At 51.5% G+C, this 17,691-nt stretch overlaps 13 protein-coding genes and 1 non-coding gene across 14 annotated transcripts; 6 read left to right on the top strand and 8 right to left on the bottom strand.

Annotated features, from left to right (window-relative positions):
- Positions 1 to 87: 87 nt before the first annotated feature.
- Positions 88 to 567, top strand: MYCFIDRAFT_44300 (uncharacterized protein; the record flags this gene model as incomplete). The annotated part of the gene is made up of 2 exons (XM_007926062.1): positions 88 to 364; positions 422 to 567. 2 exons carry the CDS (start codon positions 88 to 90, stop codon positions 565 to 567), a joined length of 423 nt encoding a protein of 140 aa, XP_007924253.1.
- Positions 568 to 1,090: 523 nt separating this feature from the next.
- Positions 1,091 to 1,555, bottom strand: MYCFIDRAFT_84078 (uncharacterized protein; the record flags this gene model as incomplete). The annotated part of the gene is made up of 1 exon (XM_007926228.1): positions 1,091 to 1,555. The coding sequence occupies one exon, from the start codon at positions 1,553 to 1,555 to the stop codon at positions 1,091 to 1,093; it is 465 nt and encodes a 154-aa protein (XP_007924419.1).
- Positions 1,556 to 2,317: 762 nt separating this feature from the next.
- On the top strand, positions 2,318 to 6,048 carry MYCFIDRAFT_214497 (uncharacterized protein; the record flags this gene model as incomplete). The annotated part of the gene is made up of 1 exon (XM_007926227.1): positions 2,318 to 6,048. One exon carries the CDS (start codon positions 2,318 to 2,320, stop codon positions 5,477 to 5,479), a length of 3,162 nt encoding a protein of 1,053 aa, XP_007924418.1. The 3' UTR covers positions 5,480 to 6,048.
- MYCFIDRAFT_207056 (uncharacterized protein) lies at positions 4,869 to 6,364 on the bottom strand (the record flags this gene model as incomplete). Its single annotated transcript, XM_007926226.1, has 7 exons — positions 4,869 to 5,592; positions 5,628 to 5,773; positions 5,808 to 5,951; positions 5,988 to 6,095; positions 6,122 to 6,150; positions 6,229 to 6,282; positions 6,317 to 6,364. The coding sequence occupies 7 exons, from the start codon at positions 6,362 to 6,364 to the stop codon at positions 5,519 to 5,521; spliced, it is 603 nt and encodes a 200-aa protein (XP_007924417.1). The 3' UTR covers positions 4,869 to 5,518.
- Positions 6,365 to 6,394: 30 nt separating this feature from the next.
- On the bottom strand, positions 6,395 to 6,973 carry MYCFIDRAFT_172843 (uncharacterized protein; the record flags this gene model as incomplete). The annotated part of the gene is made up of 3 exons (XM_007926225.1): positions 6,395 to 6,457; positions 6,499 to 6,860; positions 6,934 to 6,973. 3 exons carry the CDS (start codon positions 6,971 to 6,973, stop codon positions 6,395 to 6,397), a joined length of 465 nt encoding a protein of 154 aa, XP_007924416.1.
- A 35-nt stretch (positions 6,974 to 7,008) lies between these two features.
- Positions 7,009 to 7,984, bottom strand: MYCFIDRAFT_172842 (uncharacterized protein; the record flags this gene model as incomplete). The annotated part of the gene is made up of 9 exons (XM_007926224.1): positions 7,009 to 7,091; positions 7,131 to 7,170; positions 7,222 to 7,319; positions 7,350 to 7,477; positions 7,521 to 7,535; positions 7,567 to 7,651; positions 7,701 to 7,866; positions 7,902 to 7,921; positions 7,951 to 7,984. 9 exons carry the CDS (start codon positions 7,982 to 7,984, stop codon positions 7,009 to 7,011), a joined length of 669 nt encoding a protein of 222 aa, XP_007924415.1.
- Positions 7,985 to 8,039: 55 nt separating this feature from the next.
- Positions 8,040 to 8,611, bottom strand: MYCFIDRAFT_172841 (uncharacterized protein; the record flags this gene model as incomplete). Its single annotated transcript, XM_007926223.1, has 8 exons — positions 8,040 to 8,071; positions 8,124 to 8,131; positions 8,165 to 8,194; positions 8,223 to 8,267; positions 8,302 to 8,363; positions 8,400 to 8,432; positions 8,479 to 8,541; positions 8,582 to 8,611. The coding sequence occupies 8 exons, from the start codon at positions 8,609 to 8,611 to the stop codon at positions 8,040 to 8,042; spliced, it is 303 nt and encodes a 100-aa protein (XP_007924414.1).
- A 326-nt stretch (positions 8,612 to 8,937) lies between these two features.
- On the top strand, positions 8,938 to 10,331 carry MYCFIDRAFT_210699 (uncharacterized protein). The gene has a single exon (XM_007926222.1). The coding sequence runs from the start codon at positions 9,152 to 9,154 to the stop codon at positions 10,070 to 10,072; it is 921 nt and encodes a 306-aa protein (XP_007924413.1). The 5' UTR covers positions 8,938 to 9,151; the 3' UTR covers positions 10,073 to 10,331.
- Positions 10,332 to 10,580: 249 nt separating this feature from the next.
- MYCFIDRAFT_210698 (uncharacterized protein) lies at positions 10,581 to 11,312 on the top strand (the record flags this gene model as incomplete). Its single annotated transcript, XM_007926221.1, has 1 exon — positions 10,581 to 11,312. A coding segment is annotated over exon 1 (249 nt), but the record flags the coding sequence as incomplete, so codon positions are not given.
- A 1,702-nt stretch (positions 11,313 to 13,014) lies between these two features.
- Positions 13,015 to 13,527, bottom strand: MYCFIDRAFT_84074 (uncharacterized protein; the record flags this gene model as incomplete). The annotated part of the gene is made up of 1 exon (XM_007926220.1): positions 13,015 to 13,527. The coding sequence occupies one exon, from the start codon at positions 13,525 to 13,527 to the stop codon at positions 13,015 to 13,017; it is 513 nt and encodes a 170-aa protein (XP_007924411.1).
- A 37-nt stretch (positions 13,528 to 13,564) lies between these two features.
- Positions 13,565 to 14,572, bottom strand: MYCFIDRAFT_172838 (uncharacterized protein; the record flags this gene model as incomplete). Its single annotated transcript, XM_007926219.1, has 10 exons — positions 13,565 to 13,594; positions 13,629 to 13,654; positions 13,683 to 13,887; positions 13,921 to 13,984; positions 14,022 to 14,031; positions 14,070 to 14,151; positions 14,177 to 14,189; positions 14,221 to 14,242; positions 14,265 to 14,492; positions 14,539 to 14,572. The coding sequence occupies 10 exons, from the start codon at positions 14,570 to 14,572 to the stop codon at positions 13,565 to 13,567; spliced, it is 714 nt and encodes a 237-aa protein (XP_007924410.1).
- A 306-nt stretch (positions 14,573 to 14,878) lies between these two features.
- Positions 14,879 to 15,364, top strand: MYCFIDRAFT_122472 (uncharacterized protein; the record flags this gene model as incomplete). Its single annotated transcript, XM_007926218.1, has 1 exon — positions 14,879 to 15,364. A coding segment is annotated over one exon (486 nt), but the record flags the coding sequence as incomplete, so codon positions are not given.
- A 561-nt stretch (positions 15,365 to 15,925) lies between these two features.
- On the top strand, positions 15,926 to 16,011 carry MYCFIDRAFT_t38. The gene has a single exon. It is a non-coding gene; the product is annotated as a tRNA-Gln (tRNA).
- A 407-nt stretch (positions 16,012 to 16,418) lies between these two features.
- Positions 16,419 to 17,520, bottom strand: MYCFIDRAFT_210697 (uncharacterized protein). The gene has a single exon (XM_007926217.1). It carries the CDS (start codon positions 17,278 to 17,280, stop codon positions 16,699 to 16,701), a length of 582 nt encoding a protein of 193 aa, XP_007924408.1. The 5' UTR covers positions 17,281 to 17,520; the 3' UTR covers positions 16,419 to 16,698.
- Between the last annotated feature and the right edge of the window lie 171 nt (positions 17,521 to 17,691).

Below are 17,691 nucleotides of genomic sequence, written 5' to 3'. Positions count from 1 at the left end.
TCGCGTCGCGGGGTCTGTCGACTTTCACATGCGCGAGAAACATGATGTTTCCTGTTCCATACTACACTACACAGACTGTCTATCGCAATGTCGTATGGTCCTCGCCCAACGAGCGGGCTCATGCGACCATCATCAGGGCTGGGGCAAGTCTCGAATAGCCAATCCTCGGCACTACACGCGCGCATCAACGAAAAGAAGCTGGAGTTGGAGAGCCTGAAGCAATTACGTGACCTATCCGCAGGCCTTGCTGGGCAGATGCAGCAATTGGAGGAGAAGCTGCAGACATTGAGTGATGGAACGGAAGCAGTTGCGCACGTGATGGCGAATTGGAATACCGTGTTGCGCGCAGTTCATATGGCGAGCAGTATGTCATGCGCCGTGGTCATTGTCAACCTGCTTACGTACTGACTACCCATTGTAGCCAAAATTCCGCAAGCAAAAGACTCAGCACACGAGCTGGTCGAAGAAGGGAAGCAACAGCTACCGCAAACTCTGGTCCGCATTCCCATTTCACAGGCCGAAGCCGCGCAGAAAGAGCAGCAGCAGAAGGGAGAGACTGGAGAATGAGAGCTGCGAGCGACATAATGTGACTCTATCGAAGCTTTCTCAAGCAGGACATACATGTATCTTGCTTGACGAAGGACTGGTGCTACGAGGCGTCATGTACTTCGAGCATGTATGATGGCCTCGGTCCTTGCAGCGGGGTGACCCTGAGGTTGCGAGTACAATGGTCGAGGCAAGCAAGCCAGTCGATGATGCACAACACGCAGGCCATGTTCTGCTCAGTAAGATGGACGCCAAGGAGAGACGTGTCGGGTGTGAGGAAGTCCCGGGAGGACATTGCATATCTGCAGGAGACTGAAAACGGCGGGAGCAAATTCAGCGCCACGGTTCCGCGCTTTCGTGCAGAGCATGCGTGCTCCTTCAACGAAGGAGCTATCCTTTCAAGCCTATGTTGACCAGAAATGCTTCCTTTCCTTCCCGTCTTCTCTTTTCCTCCGCACGACTCCTACATGTATTCAAGGAGCAATTTTGGATGTCAGAAGGTGACAGGCACTTCGTAGGCCTTCTTCAATCTCTGTCTCTGCTTTCATCCCTCCTGCTTCTGCTTCCCCTTGTGCTTCGGTTGCCTCTCGTAAGCATTTGGGCTGGGCTTCCTCTGGCCTTTATCTTCTCCATCCCTCTTACTCCCTCTACCTCTCTTCTTGCCGCACCCGGCCTTTCTCGCACGACTCAAATCGGGCTCCGAATCGGAATCACTCGTATCGCTTTCCGAACTGCTGTCCGAGGCGCCAGGCTCATGTGGTTTGTGATAGATACAGCAGACTTTTGAGGACTTCTTCCCCATGCCCTCATTGTCGATCACATCTTCAGCCCATTGTATTCTTCGGCCTGAGGAGGTCGAAGGTGATGCGCCGCGAAGTCTGAGAGTTGCCGAAGGCTGCTGGGTTGGATCGGCGGTGATTGTCTGAGAGCCAGATGTAGGTGTTGCTGTGCCTGAAGAGCCTGGAGCGGGAGAGTTGCGGAGGGACAAATGCTGGTTATTGGAAGCCATAATGAGGAATGTTCTTTGGAACCGAGAGTCGTCTTATACTGTGCTGCTAGTTCGGGATTCGCAGACAGAATTGTAGAGTGTGATTATGTCGTAGCCGTGAAGACGACTGGCAGCATGGTATGTAGTGCCGTAAAGCAAAAGTCCAACGAGCGGTGAGCGTGTGTTGTGCGACGTGAATGAGGAGACAATCTTTCTGGCGGCTTCGCTCGTGAATGTTTCTTTGCTGACGAGTGTCATGTGACGAGGGGCTCGATTAGACTTCGGCTTCTCGAGCTGCAGTGCTGCACATGAAGTGGTCTTGGATGTGGCTCACTACTGCTGCACCTCCACCTCCACCTTAGCATAGAAGGTATGCTGCTTTGAAACACAGCTGCATCTCTTGCGATACCCATCTCAACACCGGGCATACCGCCGCAGCCTGGACATTCACCTCGCGCTTCGTAATCGCGACTGCGTGTTTCATCATACTCCACCCAGACGCTAGCTACACGGCTTTTCTAGCCAACGCCACATCTAACGTGTAGACTCGCAAAGCCGTTGCCTTCTCACCCGACACCACCACCTCTCCTGCTGCTTACAAAATCATCCTCCACTCGCCCATACGCCCATACACGCTCCGCCTCGGCATCGACCGCTGTATGAGAGAGGCGTAGACGACGATACAGCGGTCTGCGCGCGCGCGTCAAGCTCACCAGCCATCGTCGCCGTCGCCCGCAGACAACGTCCGTCCGGACAGCTGAATCGAAACACAATCCCGCCAACATGTCTATGAGCATCGACGAGCTCGACGCCACTGTGCGCGCCTTCTATGAGGGTCGAGGCGATCAGCAAAAAGCAGCACAGGCCTCGCTCAACCAGTTCAAAGAGAACCCAGATGCATGGCTCATGGTTGACCAGATTCTCGAGAAGGCGCAATACCCACAGACCAAGTACCTCGGGCTGCAGGTGCTGGACAATGTGATCATGACGCGGTGGAAGGTTCTGCCACGAGACCAGTGCATGGGCATCCGAAACTTCGTGGTCAACATCATCATCCAGCAGAGCAGTACCGAGGAGCTGCTGAAGAAGGAGCGCGCACTCCTCAACAAGCTGAACCTGGTCCTCGTCAGTATTCTCAAGCAGGAGTGGCCGCACAACTGGCCCACCTTCATCAACGAAATCGTCACCTCGTGCCGGAGCAGCTTGCCTATCTGCGAGAACAACATGGCCATCCTGCGCCTGCTCTCAGAGGAGGTCTTCGACTTTTCTGAGGAGCAAATGACCAGCACCAAGACTCGTCAGCTCAAGCAGAGCATGTGCGACGAGTTTACCAGCATCTACAATCTCTGCTCCGAGATTCTGCGCACAGCAGACCAGACGAGCCTCATCAAAGCCACGCTGGAGACCCTTCTCCGCTTCCTGAACTGGATCCCACTCGGCTTCATTTTCGAGACACAATCTACCGGCATGTCGCTGATCGAACTCCTGCGCAGCCGTTTCCTTGAAGTGCCCGAATTCAGAAATATCACACTCAAGTGCCTCACAGAAATCGGCAGCTTGCAAACCGAGCACAACTGGAACGAGAAGCTCGTTCAGATGTTTACGGAGACGCTCACGACCATCTCCAACATCATTCCACTGCAGATGGACCTGAAGTCGACATATGCCTCTTCAAACAGCAGAGATCAGGAGTTCGTGCAGAATCTCGCACTTTTCCTTTGCAACTTTTTCAGCAATCATCTCAGCATCATCGAGAATCTACCGAATCGCGACTACCTTATTCACGGCCACTTTTACCTAATCCGGATAAGTCAAATCGACGACCGAGAGATCTTCAAGATTTGCCTGGAGTACTGGACGAAGCTGGTCTGCGAGCTGTACGACGAGATGCAGCAAATCCCAATCACAGAGATGAACCCGCTCATCAACATGAGCGGCATGCAGAATGGAGGTGGCGCCATGAACCCGCAGATCCTGGCTAACTACCCACTGCGGAAACACAAGTACACCGACATTCTCTCCAACCTCCGACAGGTCATGATTGAAAAGATGGTCCGACCCGAGGAAGTGCTTATCGTCGAGAACGACGAGGGCGAGATTGTGCGAGAATTTGTCAAGGAGTCTGACACGATTCAACTCTACAAGACCACACGCGAATGCTTGGTCTTCCTCACACATCTGGACGTTGTCGACACCGAACAGATCATGTCCGAGAAGTTGGCGCGACAGGTCGACGGCAGCGAATGGAGTTGGTCAAACTGCAACACGCTCTGCTGGGCTATCGGTTCCATCTCTGGTGCCATGAACGAGGAGACTGAGAAGCGCTTTCTCGTCACCGTCATTAAGGATCTGCTTGGTCTGACCGAGATGAAGCGTGGCAAGGACAACAAGGCCGTGGTGGCATCGAACATCATGTACATCGTTGGCCAATACCCACGTTTCCTGAAGGCCCACTGGAAATTCTTGAAGACAGTCGTCAATAAGCTTTTCGAATTCATGCACGAAACCCACGAGGGTGTGCAGGATATGGCTTGCGACACTTTCATCAAGATTGCAAACAAGTGCAAGCGACACTTCGTCATCCAGCAGCCTGGCGAGACCGAGCCATTTATCGACGAGATTGTCAAGACCATGCGCAAGATTACGTGCGATCTGTCTCCCCAACAGGTGCATACATTCTACGAGGCATGCGGCTACATGATCAGCGCGCAAGGCCACAAGAACACCCAAGAGCGACTGATCGGCGAGTTGATGAGCTTGCCGAACTCTGCATGGGACTCAATCATCCAATCCGCACACCAAGATCCGAGCATCCTCCAGAACGCCGACACGATCAAGGTTGTCGGAAACATCATGAAGACCAACGTGGCGGCATGCAGCAGTATTGGCAGCTACTTCTATCCACAGATCGGCCGGATATACATGGACATGCTGACGATGTACCGCGCTTCATCACAGCTGATTGACGAGGCCGTCCAGCGAGATGGCAACATTGCGACCAAGATGCCCAAGGTCCGAGGCCTGCGCACAATCAAGAAGGAGATTCTCAAGCTCATCACAACATATGTCGAGAAGGCTGATGACTTGGAGATGATCCACTCGACTCTCGTGCCGCAGTTGCTCGAGGCTATCCTTCTAGATTACAAGAACAACGTGCCAGACGCCCGAGAGGCGGAAGTCTTGGCAGTCATCACCGTCCTGATCAACAAGCTTCAGGTACGTTGGACCTCCCAAACCAGCAAGTACATGATTGTACGCGCGCTTGCAATCAAGGGTAAGATTGACGATGCTGACCTCACGCCTCAGGGCATGATGACCGAACAAGTTCCTGCTATCCTCGATAACTGCTTCGAGTGCACCCTCGACATGATTAACAAGGACTTCTCCGAGTACCCAGAACATCGCGTCGAGTTCTTCAAGCTCCTCCGAGCCATTAACCAGCGATGCTTCCCAGCTCTCATGAAGCTTGATCAGGCGCACTTCAAGCTTGTCATTGACAGCTGCATGTGGGCGTCCAAGCACGACAACCGTCTGGTTGAGGGCGAGGGCTTGAACATGTGCATTGAGCTTATTGAGAACATGGCGAGTCACACCGAGCAGTCTACATGTGATGCGTTCTTCCAGAGCTTCTACACAACCATCCTGCAAGATGTGCTCTTTGTGCTTACGGACTCGGACCACAAGGCCGGCTTCAAATATCAGTGCTTGTTGCTGGCGCGTCTCTTCTGGCTTGTTGGCGCGAACAAGATCTCGCAGCCCATTTATACTGAAGACCAAGCCGCGGCCGGCACCTCGAACAAGGACTTCCTGCAGCAGTTCGTTGCCAGCCTGCTTGCAAACGCCTTCCCGAATCTCCAACCCGCACAAATCACCACCTTCATTACCGATCTCTTCGCCTCGACCGAGACTTTCCCAAATTCAAGACCCTCCTTCGCGACTTCCTGATCTCGCTGAAGGAATTTGCTGGCGAAAACGCAGAGCTCTTCAAGAAGACAGGAGAAGGCTGCACAAGAAGCCAAGGATCGAGAGCGGGAGCGTATGGCCAAGGTTGGAGGTTTCTCAAGCCAAGCGAGCTGAAGACGAGGAGCTTGACTTGAGCAAGAAGTGACCTCAGCCGCGGGAGAGGAGACGTGCGAGAAGAAATCGATGATGTGTTTGGAGTATACGGCAGCGGATGAGAAGAAGATGAGCATATGCAGAGTCACCACTCGAGGCCGCAGCGCGCAGGCACGAGATCTACTGGACGACCTTTTTTGCATTGACGGCCGCATACGGGTTTGGTGTCAGCGCCATCGCCAACTTTGGGGCGAATGGGCGTACAGAGGCGCTTGGCAATGACCAATGACGAAACCGATTACCATACCATACGCTTGTGTGAACAGATGGGTATTGCGAAAATGCTTTTTGGGGAGTGCTCCTGATAGGCCGTAGAACGAGCAGATATTAGAGATACCAAGGAGCGCTTCTTTGAGTCGAGTATGAAGGTAGAAAAGCAAAAAGCGTTGCCGACCGAGAATTCATGTCAAAACTCCCCATCATCCTCTCACATCCCCTCCTCATTCTTATGTGCTTGCTGATGATGGCCACTCGCAAAAGTCCCTTCCATTCTCATGTTGCTAATGATGCTCATCCATCCTCTCAAATCTCCTCCTAATTCTTATATGGTTTCTCATGTCCCTTCCAACACCTCAAACATTCTCCACCTCTGCTCTCATGTTGCTACTTCCTTCTCTTCCTACCCAATCGCCCTACACCTCGTCGCAGCACAAATATTCCCCTCACAACACTCCCCTCTATAATCACTTCCTCCCCAATTCCCACATTCCCCATACGTCCCTTTACACGTCGGTTCACGACATTTTATCGCGGTGATGGGTTGTGGTGGACCCAACTAAAATCACATATATCAATACTTAAGACGCTCTCATGCATTCATTTCAGTTTTTTTTCAGACTTACCGTCACACTGCCATCCACCTCTTTCACGAATTTCGGGGTTGCTTGGAAGTGGAATTCGCAGTCGGAAAGGAGGTTTTGGGAGCGGGTTGGGGAGGAGATTTTGGAGATGGAGAGGGAGGTTAGAGTGGGTGTCCAGGTGTTGGGGGTTAGGGATAGGGTGTGGTTGACTGGGCCGCCGGAGAGGGTTGTGAGGAGGAGGGTTAGGGGGGTGGATCGCGAGGGGAGGGTGGGGGAGGAGAGGGTTAGGGGTGGGAGGAGGAGGGCGAGGAGGAGGTGGTGGTGGTGGTGCATTGTGGGTTTGGTGGGTTGGGGTTGAATGAGAAGGAGAGGATCTGGTTGATGGATGAGAGGGAAAGGGAACAGAGATGCTTTCTTCGACATTTTTATACGTCTATTTACTTACTGACTTGCTTCTTCGTATCGGAAGGAAGGTAGCATCACAAGGTCGCTCGTGGGTATCGCCAAGTCTCGCGGTTTTCATCGGTCAAACATCATCGCATTTTCGGAGCTCTGTCGCTATTCTGGTTCAGAGCTGATGCTTGATGATTGTTTCTGATATCGGGGTTTCGGTGGCTGCTTGGAGCTCTCATCAAAGAAATCTTTGGGGTCGCATCAGTGGCTTGTCGTCCTGTCCAGACATGTTGCTTTGCGAGCGCCGCGGATTTGATCGGCTGGCTGCTTCGAGATGGCACGCGAGCTGAATAGCTCTCTATACGAAGTCTATTGGACGTCAAAGTCGTAACGTCGCCCAAGTTGAAGTGCTTGTGGAGGAATGATATTTTGTGGTGTGGTCGGCGGAGATCTTGGTTGCGATGAAGACGTGGGCACTCGTGAAATGTTCAGAAACGGGCATCAACGGCTTTGACGCTTCCAACTTTCAGTGTCGCAATGGAGGTGATGACAGAGGATGTTCTTGGTTATGGCGTGTTGCCAAGTGCTCTGCTGGTGTGGTGTGAGTTGGTCGCCTTCCGAGACTTTCCGGGACCTACACGTTGCCAAGGGCATCCGAATTCTTCCGCATTCTAAACATGATTATTCGAGAGCTGTTGCAAAATCAGTCACGGATCGGGTGACATGTAATTCCAACAAATGTTCCCGGAAGTCCACGCGTTCCTTGACAGCTGTCTCGTCGAAGCTTGCTGGCATTTGTCCGGGAGATCTGGTCAAGGGTGTTGGCAACCAAGAGAATCGAGATTAGGTTTAGTTACTTGGGAGGCCTGCTGAAGGGAAGGGATACCCTACGATGTTCTTGTGGCTGACGATGGGTATAGATGCAGGTACAAAAGCTAGAAATCTGATGAAGTTCTGGAGCTGCATATTGTGTACGACAATGAGGACCGAACGCACGCCTGTTCCTGCTGAGTAGTCAAAGAGCTAGATGCAGAGCATTTCAAGAGCTCTGGAGCCACGTCAATAACATGAAACAGCTCTGCATATGGCGACGTCAGCTAGAAAGACTGCAGGGACTATCAGACAACGTGGAGCCTGCCATCAGCAATAATAAGAAGTCGATGTCAAGGCGTATCTTTCCCAGCTTTCAATGCACGCTATGAAGGAAAAGATCCATGTCTTCCGTTTTCTCCACATCACAACGCACCGCTAAAGGGGCTAGGTTTTCAATCTCCTTGTACCCGGACAGCTCATTGCAATTGCAGTAATTTAGCTGTCTGACAACAAGAAGTAGAGTGGCAGAATGCCAGAACTGCGAATGGCCGGTGATGAGGGGTTACATTTGAAGCGCCTGGGCTTTCCGCTCGCTTGCGCGGAACACAAATCTGTGTCTGTGTATGCATATTCTAGAAGCAGCACGAGAAATACAATAATATCCTCCCGCGTGGCATAGACAAGTCTTCTCCCCAAGATTCAGCAGCCTGATCACCCAGCATTTCTACTCTTAAAATGTCCACGTAATCGTCGTCTGGGCGAAGCTTTGATGTTCTCTGGAGTTCCAAAATGCGTGCCGAGTTCCTAGGATACCGGCGCGACCGTTGGAGCTGGGGTCAAGCAAAGACGTGGTGGCTCAGCGCCTCGGCCTGGTGAGACGTGTGGCTACCGTCAGTGTTTCAATGCAGCCACAGCGTAGAAGCACAGCGATATACCGACATGAGCACATCTGCATCAGGACGGCGGAGGGCGTGTTGATATCACACAGCATGAGGCTGGCGAGAATAATAATGCATGTGAGAGTATTGGGAGGGGGATGTCAGTCAGCATGGAAGCTCGTATTCGATGAGCGGAAGTCGTCAGAGGACCCACATATACACCCCAGCAGAGTGTAGCGAAAGGCTAAAATAGCACGAGACGCGGAAGCGTCGAACCTTGCTGGGATAGCTTTTCGCCAGCGCTGACCAGTCAAAGCCGCGTGGTCACCATCGCTCGCACACCCTCTTCTTCGCACTCCAGCTTGCTTGCCATCTTCTTTGCTCGCACTTCTCACTCGTTTGTAAATTTCGTTGGTATACTTGGACTTCATTCTAGCACTATTTCCCTCGCCTTTGGGGACTAGTCTATCGAGCATATCATCAGCTCTAGCCCTGGCTCGATACCCAAGCCTCAACAAAAGACCGCGCGTAGTCACCTCCTAGCACGAGCGCCCAATAGCGATCGCCAGCCATCACCACCGTCGATTGGAGTCTACTGGCCCGGGCTAGCCTGACCTATGAGGCCACAAACGCCTTCCGTCGCCGCAACAATGTTCTCGTTCTTTGCACAGATTCGTGCAGACAGTATTCCTGACGGAATCCTTCCCAAGAACAAGAGACAGGTTGTGGGCACCGGTGTCACAACTACCACTACGATGGCATCGACCTCGGACACACCCAGCTCGACAACGGAGCCGACAAGCGAGACCACTCCAACGACGACTCAGCCAACCTCAGAAGAGACAACGCCAACATCAGCCCAAACTACCTCAGCAGAGACGACGCCAACATCGACAGTGCCGACGACCATCGATGTCACGACGACGAATTCTGATGGCTCGACTGTCACGTCGAGAATTGCCACACGAACTGCAGTTTCTGGCTCAGCCTCTACTGGCCTCGTGAAGACGACCTCTGGCAAGTCGAGCGATATCGTCGTGGTCGGATCTTCTACCATCAACAGGTCCACACTGTCATCTGCCACAGTCATCACATCTGCCCTTGTCGCATCAGAAACCCACCGATCGACCTACACTTCATTCTGGACCAGCGACGGGTCGGTGTATAGCTCGCTCGTGACTACCGACCAAGTTGTTGCCAGCACCACCGGCTATGCCACAGCCACCATTTCTCCTTCTCTTGCCGACAGTTCATCTGGTGGTAGCTCACTCTCGACATCGAGCAAGAAGATCATCGGAGGCGTGGTGGGCGGTATCGGAGGCGCTATTCTCGTTGGTGGCCTCGCCGTTGTGGCTTGGAGGATCTGGGGCAGGAAGAAGAGGCCAGCCGTGCCGCAGGATGAGTACCTGGACTCGCAAAACGACAGCATCCGCAAGGAGAGAATAGCGAGCGGTTCTGGACTCGAGCGATACCAGCAACCACACAATGCTCCATACCATAACCCGGGCGGCTCGGTCAACACGGCCAGCAACTTCTAAACGCCAATGAAATTGGATATTGCATCTTGCTTTATTGCTGCATTTGAGCGTAATGATGGATACGGTCGGTACATATTGCAGATCATGTGTTGGAAGCGGCCGAAGATAGGCGGGCTCGCACAAGCATTCATAGAATGGGGAATGGCGTTGAAAAGCATTTGGTGTCTCACCTCGGTTAGGGAGCACAACACCGTCGCGACGACGATATCAGTATCAGAATTTGTATAGTAGAAGTAATGCATTGAAAAACTCACCACGCATGTTCCTTTTCTCGAAGGCCGCAACTCAATATGTTGCTTGGCTTCAAAACTCAAGACCGCTTCGACGATGTTGCAAGAGCTGGACGAGGTCAAGCTTGTAGAGGTTGTAGGCAAAGGATGGGGTTAGATACCCGTCAAGGGGATGCAGAGAATTTCGGTTGACCGTGTATTTACGGACGGCGCTCTGCGACACTGGAATGCTGGCTCTATCTTTCGAAGACCGGGCTGTAACAGAATGCCATCGTGGTGTACATGTAACAGCTGGGCGAAATCTGTTGCGATGGCCTGCACGCACCGCCGTTTTTGATCCAAACGACAAGCACTGTCGGCCGCATGTGAACACGGCCGATTGCAGCATGTTCGACTTCGTTGGCACAACAATTTACGGCAAGAACCCGACGACCAGTTCTGAATCTCAACTCACATCTCCTGGAACCGACACATCAGTTTTCCTACTCTGGACCGAGTCCCGCCGCCTTGTGGCCGGTGTCATCGACATTAATTGCATTTGCGGCACGACTGTACCGGGCGTAGCGTAGCGTTCTGTATGCAGCCCTATCTGGAAAGATACAGAACTGTCGTGTTGTCATCCAGGCGGACGGGACGGTTTGTGTAACGCCAAGTTTTGGGCGCGGATCCACTTTGACTGCACTGCACTGCATTTCAAACGCATTCGTTGTTGCGCTTGATGAACACCACGGATACGAGATGGGTTGGATCCGGTGACCTGGATGGTGTTTGAAGCGTGGATGGATAAATTGCTGCTGGAGCTGACACTTCTCTTCCTTTCTCTCACCTTACTCGCCATCATGTTGAGCACGATCAGACATTCTCTCCATCTTTCTTTTCCGTCGTCAAGGAAGCGTCACACTGAAGCCCAATCCGATGCCTGCTCGACCAGAACCAGAACAGACCTCAAGAGCATTGCCACAAGATGGGTCGACAGCAAACGACCTTCCAAATGCATCAATTCAGAATCGAGAAAATCTTCCGCAAACACTTCGACGATCAGTCGTAGCTGTTCAACAGCAACCCAGCCCGAGGGGAGACAAGATACTTGTACCAACCGCTCACCCGACCAATTACTTGCCGCCCTTGATCGATGCCAATCTCTCTCCCACGGCAAAGGCAAAGCACGAACCCAGCCGCAGCCTCCAACAACAATCCCATCATCATCAACCTACCACACCACATCAACCTCCAAAGCCAAAGACCGAGCCTCCTGCCCTCCAACCCTCCCCTCCCCCTCTCCAACCGAAACCGAAGCCTCTCCACGGCACCTCAACAACAATCCAAACGTCAAAGAAAGTTTCCGAGATCGACAATGGGAAAAAGCTCGCACCACCACCACGCCACCCATCTCAGAACTCGACCCTCAAATCCGTCGGAAAAAGAAAGCTTCTGATCTCAGAAGTTTTCGCGAACCTCAGCGAGCGGCATCAACTTCGGCAACATCGACGAGAAGGAAAAACTACCCTTTCCCAGCCCTCGCTCTTCTCGCTGAGGATTTGGAATCTTATCGGTCTTGGATGGAGATGGAGGAGTCAAGGAAAGGAAAGGAAAGAGACGTGTAACTTTTTTTTGTTTTTGTTTTGAGTCTACCTGATCCAACTAACTAACTACATCATTTTCCCCATCCTTTGTCTTCCCCCTCTTCTTCTTGCTGCAGGACGACGAATATTGAAAAAAAGAAAAAAAAAACTTCCTAGCTTCTAATCTCGCCGTGAAAAGAAGAGAGCAAAAGAGGAAGATGTAGCAGCGTGGTTAGAAGACTGGCACTGTGAATCTCTTCGAATTGTGGGGTTGGGTTTTCTGGGGCGACGGGGGAGGTTTGGGGGTTCGGGGATGTAGGTGTACATGTTGCTTATCGACCAGAATGTGGATGTGGGAGGAGTCATGGTTGGTTGAGGAGAAATTTCAGGTTCAGGTCTAGAAGGGTGTATGTATGGTCGTGTAGTGGGACGCTGGTTGGGTTAGAGGTACGAGATATGAGATTTGTTTGTTGGGGTGCATACATGTGCTCAATCAATTTCTCGTTTGACCGCTTCTTTGCGTGCGGAGATGATTTTCGAAAGATGGTTGTTGTTGACTTCCGGACCACATTGCTCTTCTCACGACACAAGTTGATCGTTTTCGCCAAGAATGCCGTTCCAAGGACGACAATCTCGACGATGATGTCCTCGGTCGACAAAGGACAAGCTTTAACTTCCTTGATAAAGCCTTGCGAAATAGTGCTGTCGGTAGACTCTGGTTCTTGAAGATGCGCAAGACTTTGACAAGAGGTGTTGCTGGCGTTCCAGAAGGTCAGGCGAGTCTCCGCGAAGGCAACTGCATGCAGGTTGCCGTTCAGTACCACGAGTTCATTGCAGGTTTTTGCGCACCACTCCAATGAGCATCGCCGGAGCGAGGGCGCAGGTATCCCATAGCTTGCCCGGTGATGATAGCTAGTCGGCAAGCGTAGCGAGAAGAAGTCGAGCAGCTGGAGTCCTCGGGTTTCGTAGGAACAATAAGATCTCCATGATGTCCCGCAGATAGGTATCCCACTACAAGAGGACAGCGGTAAACACCATCTTCTTGGTGTCCAAATCTGCCTTCTCTGCTAGGCCGTATGTGCAATTCTGTCCGACTTCTGCGCTGCCTGTACAGTGCGATTCGCTGGTGGCCGAAGTGTCCTTGTAGTCACTAAAATCCCCATGACTTGTAGACACAGGCCATGTACAATGGCCAGAAGCACATGAGAAAATTCGTTTCTGTGTCCGATGCGAAAAGGTCACTGTATGCTGCTCGCGCGATCAGGGTATCTGCGCATGCTGTGCCAATTTTGTTGTCGTCGGACCAAAAGACATAAGCTTTCTGGGAGCCTGAGTTGAACGTATGTGCTGCCCCCGCCCTTGCAGTCACTCTGAGCATGTCAGTCTGCAAGACATCCGTGTGGAGGACCTGCTGTGCGAAAGGGCCTATGGTGAGGGACAAGATGGCCAGCAGGGCTCCTGTGGCAGTCACGCTTGCGCCCCAAAGGGCACGACCGGTCTCATCGAAGATTTCCGAGTCCAGCAGGCATTGCGGGCGCTGTTCAAAGTAGACCCATTTCAGCTGGCCGATACCCTCCGCCACGGCCGGAGCAAGACATATCCGGCATGCAGTGATGAGCATCGATACCACAGCACTCGTTTGAATACCCCAGACCATATTCATGGGTGCAAATCGAGTCCGTGGATTCGATTGAGAAAGATCAAGATTTCCTGCAGATATGTATGCTAGACTTTCTGTGATTGAGAGTACTTAGTTCAGGCCACCAAGCCATCATCATCCTCCCGTGACCCTGAGAAGGGATATGTAATGACTTGCACGGCATTTTTCATTTGATAAGGTCTTGGAAGGACCATTTTCGTTCATGACAGCTGAGTGCACTTTAATGAGCGTGTCTCCCGAGATCGAGAGGACTCGTGCTGGTCCGAAGCTGTCTGATCTGCCAACAACCTTTGGTACGAAGTATGAAGCAGTTTCATTGTTTTTTTTTCCACCATTGCGTGGCGAATATTGATGTTGATATGACTATGTCCGTTAGCAATTAGAATGGAACTCAACCTGAAGTTCTCGAGTTTCTAGAGACTGATCAAGGCGACTACAGCTATCACGGTGTGACTTCGTCCTTCAATTGATTCTTCGGGGTACAAATCGTCGTTCACGGGGCTAGATCTGCGCTGCTGGCACCTTTAAGCTAAGCATTCTTTCACGAACCGGCTCGCAAAGTGAGAAAGTTGTTCTGATATGTGTAGCATCATCTCGCGGCCGTAATTTGAAGGCACATTGTGTCATCTGAATCAGGCGCACATTTCAGCACGTCAGTCTTCGGTCTTGGATTGGCATTGGCACAAAGACGGACACTTGGTACTGTCTTGACGTGCAGCTTTACACCATCTTCGGAGGACAGTGGTCCGAGCCAACTGGCTGAGAGTTTTCAAAGGTGGTGCTCAAGCTCAAGTCCCATAGCCGGAGAGTAATCATAGCAGGCGGTCGTGGTCCATTGCCAGGCTTGTTCTCTTGAGGGGATGATACAGCTCCAGCCTCATGTGGGCAATGCAGATTCGTGCGGACAGTCCAAGCCAGCCGCTTAAATTTGTCACGCCGGTGGCTACCCTTATTGCTCTTTCGGATGTCTCATAGATCTTGCCTTTGCGTAGCCTGCTTGTAATATCTCGGCACCTCGTCGCCTTGCTGCGTGTTGTTGGTAGCTCATCGGAATCGTCGTATGGGAAGATGGGAAGACAACGGGAACAGCCAGGTATGGAATGTCGCTTCACTGAGGATCGATTCCGCGCTGAGGAGCCCTTTGATGGCAACAAGATAAGCAAACAGACATAGTCTGAGGTCATATGTTCCAGGATTGCTGTGAGGTCCCTCGAACAGGATTGCAGGTGCCCAGAGAATGTCCAGTCAAATGAGCCATCAATTTTGAATCAAAATACCAACTCTGCCTCAAACGCCTCAGTCCGCTTACATAAGTTCTTGCTCGACCACTTTCCTCCCTACAACAAACATCGACATGACTTCAAGAGGCCAAGCAGACCTCTTCGAAGACGTTCTCAATCTGGAAGACCAATACTATCGCGAAGGCTACGATTTCGGCGTCGCAGATGGCTCCAAAAGTGGGCGAATCGAGGGCCGCGTTTTCGGACTTGAGAAAGGCTTTGAGAAGTTCCTAGAGATGGGTAAATTGAGCGGGAAAGCAGCAGTTTGGGAAGCGCGACTGCCGGATGTTATTAACAAAAGCGAGAGGAAAATGGCCCAAAGTCAAGCTATCATGCCACAACTTGGAAGCAATGAGCGCCTTCGAAAGCACGTCGAACGCCTGGCAACGCTCACAAATCCAGACGGCGTGAGCACGGAGAATAGCGAAGACGCGGTCAGCGAATTCGATGATCGCTTGAAGGACGCCAAGGCGAAAGCTACGTTGATTTCGAAAATTGCTGGAGAGGATGAGTTTGCGGGCGGCATGAACGAGAATGGCGGGAGCTCGAGCGGCAAGGCTCTACGGCTGAGGAAGGAGAGTGACAGTGGAGTTGCTGGGAGAAGAACTGGCGAGATGGAGGACTTTGTCGGACTGCCTGGAAGGAGCTGAGGCGACTGGTCATCAGAAGATCAAGGACACCCTTCTCTCTCCTTTGATCAAGAGCGCCAGAAATCACTCACTAGCACCTCTTAAATCCCGCGTGCTAAAGTCTTGGAGTCCCTTCAAAGTCATCAAATACATCAGTGACGAGAACCAGCATCCTGCGCAGCTGTATGGCGGCATGTAGGAGCAAGAAATCTGCTCTGGGACTCCGAAAGCTCGAGTAATACTACGATCCTACGAAACATTTAATAAGTATATAATCAATCAGAAGAACACAGTAGTCACGAAGAGAGATCCAATCTACCAACAACTCTTAGAAACCGATACATATACACATCTGAAACACTAAACTCACTCCTGATAAAAACCCCACAAATCATGTCCTCAATCCCAGACCGAGCACTATTTTTACCTAACACCCCGCCAAGACTTAGCCAGTATATACATCTTTGAATCGAAGTTCACCAATTACCACCTGGTTGTGTAGTGTAGCGGTTATCACTTCAGATTTTGAAATTCTATCAATCATTCTGATAACCCCAGTTCGAATCTGGGCACGACCTGATTTTTTGGTAGCCCGGTAGCCGCACAATTTCAATTTTTTTTCTGAAGTTGTGACGTGACTTTTTTTTTTTTTTTTGCGTTTGGATGGTTGGGATGGTCTTGGCAGCTGCGAATAGCGGGTTGAACTTGGAATGAAGTAGAGAGGGATGGATGTTCTTGATCGTTGGTTACAAGAGAGTAAGTAGAGTGTATATACATACAATTTTCTGATATGTGATGTGATGTGAAACTTGGAAGGTTTTATTTGCACGTTTCTATGGCTTTGATCTATCTGTCTGACAAATTGTACCTTGCTTTTCGTGTCTTGTTCAGGTACCGATGTCTCATTTGTCAAGATGCAACTATGCATGCAAAATGGGTGGATGTTCGCGGCAGCCGAGTCGTGCTTTGGAGATATAGGTATTGTGGCATTCAATGTCAGAGTATCATCTCATATCTAGATCTAATATACGAACGCGTGAGCGCAACGATCAATAATAACTCGCACCGGGTATTCTCAAAGGCACACATATACAACACAACCCTCATAATCCCGCTTTTCACACAATCCCATATCCCGATGCCGCTGTAAATCCCTCAAAACGCCATCCCCGCTCGCTAAAAACGCAGATCCAGAACCAAAAAAATAGCACACGGAGAAACTGAGCATGAGTTGAATCACACCCTCTTTTTTTTTACCATTCCACTCATACAGCCAACGGCTGCTGCTTCTTCTTCCTCCTCTCCTCCGCAAACACCTCCCGACTAATCTCCAACACCCTCTCAAACCCCTCCTTCCCCCTCGCCGCATTCTGCTTAAACCTCTCAACCGAGAAATCCTCAATCGCACTCTTAATCTTCTGCCACCCCCCACACATCGCGATGATTTTCGCCCTCTGTTCGAAAATCGTACTGCTTTTCCCCACATCCCGTATACTCGGTCTGTACACCACCGTCTCCTGCACGCTGAGCAAATCACTCCACGTCAAATTCTGACTGCACATGGTGACTTTTTTCGCGCGCGCGTCGACGTACGAGACTTCGTAGACGAGCGAGGTGTCCTGGCTTCCGCCGAAGAATGTTTGGACCCATTTGGGAGCCGATTGTTTGCAGGTGATGAGGCGCTCGGTTCGCAGGATTTTGGTGGACGGGTCGATGGTTCGGGAGATGGTGTCGACTGCTATTACGTGTTCGGATTTGTCGTTCCACGGACAGTATTTTCGCCAGTTTGCTGTGCTGACTTCGTCCCAGGAGTAGGCGAATTCGTGCTCGGTGTTGAAGATCTTCATTTTTTTTGGGAGGGGGGGTATATGTGCTTGTTGATACGTGTGCTGCGGTGATTCTGGGCCTATTTCAGGCGGAAGACCGAGTAAGGCGTGGCTCGGTATGAGTATGCGCGCGCGAGTTTCCGAGAATTTCTGGGAGTGAGGATTCTCCGTGCCGAGAGGCGAAACACCAGGGACGCGTTTTCCGGGCCGGAACAGGTTTGTTCGGTAGATGTATTATTCGTGATAGTCGTCAGTGTCGTGAAGATGGCCGGAAGGAGTGTGAGTGACGAGAGCGTCGGCGGCAGATGATGGAAGATAAAAGAAGTGCAGCAGCGAGATGGGAAAATGGAAGGGTTCGAGAGCGCCGGGAAGGGAAGCACAGGCCGCAAGCCGATCTTCTCCGGCCGGAAATGCGCTCCACGCAGGTGAGGT

This window comes from Pseudocercospora fijiensis (assembly GCF_000340215.1).
Source record: "Pseudocercospora fijiensis CIRAD86 unplaced genomic scaffold MYCFIscaffold_3, whole genome shotgun sequence".
Classification (NCBI taxonomy): Eukaryota; Fungi; Ascomycota; class Dothideomycetes; order Mycosphaerellales; family Mycosphaerellaceae; genus Pseudocercospora; species Pseudocercospora fijiensis.
The sequence above is the reverse complement of the archived record's forward strand: the minus strand, read 5'-3'. Positions and strand labels throughout refer to the sequence as shown.

Bases quoted from the DNA above. Each gene is read 5' to 3' on its own strand.
- MYCFIDRAFT_210699 (XM_007926222.1), top strand. From the start codon at position 9,152: ATGAGGCCACAAACGCCTTCCGTCGCCGCAACAATGTTCTCGTTCTTT.
- MYCFIDRAFT_210697 (XM_007926217.1), bottom strand. From the start codon at position 17,280: ATGAAGATCTTCAACACCGAGCACGAATTCGCCTACTCCTGGGACGAA.